Raw genomic sequence first — 6,375 nt, forward strand, 5'->3', positions numbered from 1 at the left:
TACGCAGGAGTACCAACTGCCGCCGCTGCGTCAAATCCCACGTCCAACCTGCGGGCTACAAACAGCCACTCCTCCCACAAAGAAAAAAGAACCTACCAAGCACGCAGCCTTCACGTCTCCACCTCCTAGTCACGCACACAGACCACAGCCCGTAGCTGTTGCCGTGCCTTCTTGTTCACCAACCAAAGCAGCATCTCGACCTAACGCCAGGCAGGAGACAATCTTCCGGTAATTCACAGCGCCTGCTGCACGCATCAGACAACTCCAACACTAGCCCCACAAGAAAGGGCCCGTCTCCTCGCAGCAACGACCACAAAACAGCTAGGGTCAATGTGACAGAGTAAGGTCATCTGGCACATGATAAGGAGCACAGTAAAAGCGCAGACTAAAATCAGCTGGAAGAGAGAACTATCAAGCATAAGGGGTTATCACATGACACCAGTAACGCATGTGTTTCCAAGGAAGGAAACGCAGGAGAGCTGCGATTCGATTCGATTCAACCAACAAGAGAAGAGAAGAGGGGGGTACTAGGTAGGAATGTACAAATCATCAGGCTGTTACAAGGGATAGGATTTCGCCTCCACACACACATCTGGGCTAACTTAGTACACAAATTATTTATCCATTCCGCTCCGCGTCCAAACACATGTCAAAAACACAAACAATCCCAGCCAACGCCGCTGCATTCTTCCTTCTTCACCAATCAGCTCAAATCACTATCACCACACACAAGCCCCTGCCTTGTCCCATAATCCAAATTCCACCCTTCTCTGTCCTCCAAATTACTTCAGTATCACCAGTCAAGCTCCCCATTCCTCCAAAGCCTGTCAAATCCGACCAATTCCTCCGAAAACAGTTTGAACAAGCTCTATCTCTCCATCACAATGTGTGTGTAGCATAAGATGCAGCAGGCTGGGCTATGTGGCTTATCCCCGGCACAAAATAATTCCTTCAATCAACCATTTATCCCCGGCAAGATTAGAATTTGCATCCCATAAGAACCCATGCTTGCCGTATTTAACATTCGAAGCGGTTATGCACTCTCAACCGGGAACAGCCCAAGGTTTCCTTCGCCATGCGGTCGCTTTGGCCGCCAAGTTGTATGAGCCTTAACAACATCAGCTCCAGACTCCAGCTGGAGCAGATGGTCGCACTGGATGGCAGAGTCTGGGCTGCCATCCGCACATTCACCTGAAACGTTGGTAAGTGACTGCAGCACACTGTCACGGCAACACTCCTTCCTGTAATCCAGTGTCATGCTTGCAAGCTCATGCTTCTCCAGTATTGAAATAGGAGCACTCTGAAATGGGAGTAAATAAAGCTCAGGAATCTTAAGCAGTCTGATGATGATTGGGAATGAGAATAATCATGTCTACTTTATGAAACACCAGACCTGATGCTCCACAATAATAGATGCATGAAACTTCTGGTGGTACCACCAGAGTTCATGTATTAGGCAGAAAAGTAGCCAGACCATTTTGACCAAACACAAGAGAATAGGGAAAATAAATTACCTCAAGGATCCACCCAATATACTTCACATTGTTCACATGTTGGTTCACGTCAAGGTCACCCCACTTGGGCTGTTGATGAAGGAGTTCCCATAAGAAATAGAAATATTATGGATGACAGAGACACCAAACTGAGTGATGGGAATTAAGAATATGTAACTGACTTACAGTAAGCCCCTTCCTTATGAACTGCTTGTTGGCAGGGTCCACAACTTTGTTCCTTGGCTTAGCCAACTTTTCACCCTGCTCCTCTGTTATGGCTGAACGGTCGTTGAAGTGCGGGCCTATTTCACCTCTAACTTCATCTGGCATTTTTGAAAGTCTTCTAGTGGTCTTATTCATCATAACCCAAACACTGGAAACAAGTGTCAAATGGGAAGCACAATTAACAGACGAAAAAGATGCTACAAACAGCATGAGTCAAAATGCAAACACATGTAATCCAAACCTTGTAGCTTTCAAGATTGTTCTGCCCGAATTGTAGTCGCGGATATGCCAATCTCGACGCATTCCATTTTTTCCAGCAGAAGCTACCCATGTGTCAACTTGGACCATATCTTCCCTAAAATTTAGCACATGAAAATTATACTAGGTCATTTTTCAGCCTATAAATCAGCGAGTAAAGCTACAGAACAACTAGAAAACTACAAACTGAAATTGCTTTTCCTTTTCTGCAAACTTAAGATTCAACCTTTTATCAATTCAACAAATGACCGTTGCTGACATCAAAGGAAAACTGTAGTATCAGGTACACAGGCTAATAGAAGTATTTAAGAAAAACTATGCCAATCTAGATCAGGAGTTTCTTCTTTTGGCAGCCCACAGTACTAGTTGCATACGAAGAAGTCATTTAATCCAGCAATAAAGGCAACTTTCTGATCTCCTGAGGCCCGACCTCTTTTAATACGAATAACGAAGGACAAATGGGCCAGCACCACTTAATTTAGTAGCTTCGAGCATTTAATACGTGGTCTTATCAATCAAACTAGATACCTCTACCTGGCACACATAGACACAAGAAAAAGATGATCGTTTATTCATCAAAAAACAAAATCTACGTCTGTTACACTCAAGTGGAACAATCGATTTAAGGTGTTCCACGCGTGAAACAAATTCTGTGAGCAGAACTTCTGATTGCTAAAAGAAGCATTCTAAATTCTAGCAAAAGCGAAGCAACAATCTAACACATCTGTGTAGAACAACATAATCAGAAACATAGATGGGGGAGTTTTTCATGTAGGATGATAAACAGTGCACATGAGCTTCTGATTGGTAAACAATCATTATAAATTCTAGCAGGAACTAAGCCTGCACTGCTGACATTATTTTTCATATTCTTCCCATGGCATACATAAATAGTCCTTAACTTGTATTGCCATTCCATAAATCGTCACTGTTTTAGCAATTGATGTGGTAGATAAGACCACAAAGTTGAGCAAAACTAGGACATGATGTATTGTTTGTACTAAAAAAGTGGGCTTAGAGCATGTTTGAGTGGTGCATAATCTCTCCAAATATATTACGTGTACTTAACTATAGATTTCTCATAGTATGACGTAAGGCCAACTTAGTTGTGATAAGGAACTTTTAATGGTTAATATGACAACCAATGGAAGTTCATATTGACAAACTCAAAAGGCAATTTGTACAATGTTATGATGCTAAATAGGAAAGAAACAAGACTAACTCCAGTTTAGCTACTTAAAACTACATTCTGAGATTAAGATAAAATAAGATGCAATATACAAGTATGACTTCAAAATGTGTACCAAAAAACATGACAAAAAAAAAACACTACTCCAGTGAAAGGGTGCACATCCATAAAGAATGCACATGAATAATTCAAGCTATGAATTTGACTGGAAGTCGGAAAGTGAGAAAAAGAGAGGGGATTTGCCAGGAAAATGACATCAACAATTATGGCTTGCAGAAAGTACCATGAGGGATAATGCTCTACAAGAAGCTGAATTTTGCTGACAACCCAGATCAAGTTCCGTTTACTCATCTCTGGCGTAGCGCCAAAACCATCTCCAAGGAGACCAGCAGTTTTCACATGATTAAGAGCTGTTTCCTGCCAAAAATCGAATTGTTTTAGAAGACTGGTGTGAACTGATGGCATCAATAATGAAACAAGAAAAAAATGGAAGTAATAAAAAATGAAAGCTCTTTCCTGTCATTGTCTCACCTGTAAATGATTCATTAACGTCTCTATAGAAGCTGTACGATCTGCACCAATCTCGTAGGACCTAATCAAGAAGTTCTGCCTAAACACCAGCCCATCCTGGATTATTCTACCAAAGCCAAATGTGTCAACAAGCATGTCAGGTCTCTTGGGCTTCCAATCAAGCATCGTCCACTGCTTCTCCGCGGCCAGGAAGATGGTCGTGACAGCTGCAAGAAGCATGCTCCAGTCGGGCAGTTGGTTATAGAAGGTCTTTGAGGAAGTGTAAGGCACTGTATCCTCCTTGTCTGAGCCTGTAGTCTTGAGGTTAACCTTAGAGCCATTAACCTTGGGAAGTGCTTGGGCCCGAGCCTTGACTTGCATGGACGCGGGCGGCGTGTTTGGCTTTGCAACCATCCCACGGACACTCAAAGTCTCAGGTAATTCACCAGACATGTTCTTGGAGCCTCTAGCCAACGCAGCTGGGGTAGACCCCGGCGTGGGGAAGAACCCCGAGGCGGCAACAGACCCCGCCATGACACAGCCGTACTACAGCTTCAGGAACCAAGATTGCGCTCCAACCTGAAGGAAGAACGAACAAAAGGATGAGCAACAGGATTTATACATACCCATAATAGCTACGCCTAATTTCCCCCGTGGAAGAGAAGAGAAGGGAAACGGAATAAAATGTGACAGAACAACAACATTCACGAATAACAAAAGATTCCATGTAAAATTGAGATGAGCCACCGGATCCCGCTGCCCCTCGTTTGGGGAAAAAGATAGGGAGCCTTAAATTTGCCCCACTCGAAGCAATTTTCCCAAACCTCCAACGACCAGACCCCGGAGTCGTTTTTGACATCCAAACATCCTTCACTATTGGGGCCGTGTTTGCAACCGAATTTACCATAACATAATAGTCGCAAAATAAATGCCCCCTTCTCCTTGAAGCGACGGGAACCGTCCCGGCCGCTCGAGCCGTATCCATCCGTGCGTCCCACACAAAACAAATCTGAAAACAGTACCGCATTGGCCCCCGAATCCAACGCTGCCCGCACGAACCCTATCGCAGGAACCGAGGCGGAACGGGCCAAAACCGCGTTGTCGCATCGGGAAAAAAAATTCGCCCACCGCAAGGGGATGACGAGGATGCAGTCCTCCAGATCTGCCGCGCGGGGCCAAAATGCGGAGCCCGGAAACCCCGCGACGAACGAACGAACGAATCGGACCGCCGCCAGATCGCCGCAGGGGAAGGAGAAGGAGGGGGAGGGGGAGGGACTCACCGCGCGCGCTGCCGCCTCCGCGGGAGGGACGAGGCCGGACCTGACCCAGACCCGCCGGCGGCTCCGGCTCCGCTGGGCTCCTCTGGCCGCGCCGGGAGAGGCGAGGTTGGTGGCGCCGCGCAGGGAGAGGGGACGGGGGAGGGGGGCGCGAGGGTGGTGGGGGGATTCGTGTGGTCTCCGCTGCTTCCTCTACCTCGCCACCTCACACACCACGAGAAGGAGAGAGAAAAGAAAAGAGAAGGGATAGCGAGCGCGAGATGAGTTTTTTCCTCTCTCTCTCTTCTCTTCTCTCTTTGTTCGCGATGCGAGGCGGCCACGACGGGAGGGGAGGAAGCAGAGCCGTTAGCGCCCCCGTCCCGTCCCGGGTCGCCGTATAAATACGCGGCCCCGCGTACGGCTGGCACGGGGCCCGTATGCCCTGCGCTGGCGCCGCGAAAAGACGCGCGTGCCCCTCGGTGCGGTCCGACCCGCAGCGGTGGGGCCCCGGGCCGCGCCCTTTTTCTCCTTCTCGTAGCTGTCCGATGCTTCCTGCACCGCACGAGTCTCCAATCAGCACGCGAACGGAACGGAAACGGTGGGTTAGAGAAAGCAAGGCTTCTCCCGGGACTACCTCGACAGCTCACGGGACCGAGAAGAGGCCGTCGCAAATCGCGACGCTGCGAAAATTATGTAATTATTATTAGTACCTATATATACTATATGATTTAGAGCAGGCCACAACAAATCAAATAATTGTACGTACACTAGTATATATATAGTTATTAAAAATCTGCTTAATACTGCTATTATTGCCTTGCTTCCAAAGCACCAGGGTGCTGTTAGGCCTCAAGATTTTAGGCCCATTAGCCTAATCCACTTCTTCGCAAAATTAATTGCCAAGATGATGGCTGCCAGATTACAACCATGGATGAACAAGCTAACCTCCCCATGTCAGAATGCATTCATTAAAGGGCGAAGCATACATGATAATTTTGTCTATGTTCAGGCAATGGCTAAGACCCTAAGGCAGAAAAAAATCCCCTCTGTTATGCTTAAGTTGGATATATCCAAAGCCTTTGATCCAGTTTCATGGGAGTTTCTGCTTAAGCTACTTGCAAGGTCTGGGCTTTGGGCCGAAGCGGAGAGGATGGATATCAGCCCTCTTTTTCTCTGCTTCCACAAGAATTTTAGTCAACTCCAAATGCACTCAACAAATCCTCCATCGTAAGGGCCTCAGGCAAGGAGATCCCCTCTCCCCGCTGCTCTTTGTGCTTGTGGTGGACTGCCTTGGAAGGTTGATGGACAAAGCACAAAGGAACAACATCCTATCCCCTCTGGGTAACCAACTTGTTAAACACCGTGCATCTATTTACGCAGACGATGTCATCATTTTCCTCAAGTCTGAGATGCATGATTTTGGGGTTGTAACTGAAGTGCTGAA

The 6,375-nt window shown here is 46.7% G+C and overlaps 1 protein-coding gene across 1 annotated transcript; it reads right to left on the reverse strand.

Moving 5' to 3' along the window:
* Positions 1-433: 433 nt before the first annotated feature.
* Positions 434-5,308, reverse strand: FATB (fatty acyl-ACP thioesterases B). Its single transcript, XM_048690938.2, has 7 exons — positions 4,956-5,308; positions 3,697-4,254; positions 3,449-3,582; positions 1,960-2,073; positions 1,680-1,866; positions 1,515-1,583; positions 434-1,300 (listed from the first exon to the last, which is right to left on the reverse strand). The coding sequence occupies exons 2-7, from the start codon at positions 4,207-4,209 to the stop codon at positions 1,034-1,036; spliced, it is 1,284 nt and encodes a 427-aa protein (XP_048546895.1). The 5' UTR covers positions 4,210-4,254; positions 4,956-5,308; the 3' UTR covers positions 434-1,033.
* Positions 5,309-6,375: the final 1,067 nt, after the last annotated feature.

Source organism: Triticum urartu, chromosome 7A (assembly GCF_056163025.1).
Source record: "Triticum urartu cultivar PI428250 chromosome 7A, HENAU_Tu73, whole genome shotgun sequence".
NCBI lineage: Eukaryota > Viridiplantae > Streptophyta > Magnoliopsida > Poales > Poaceae > Triticum > Triticum urartu.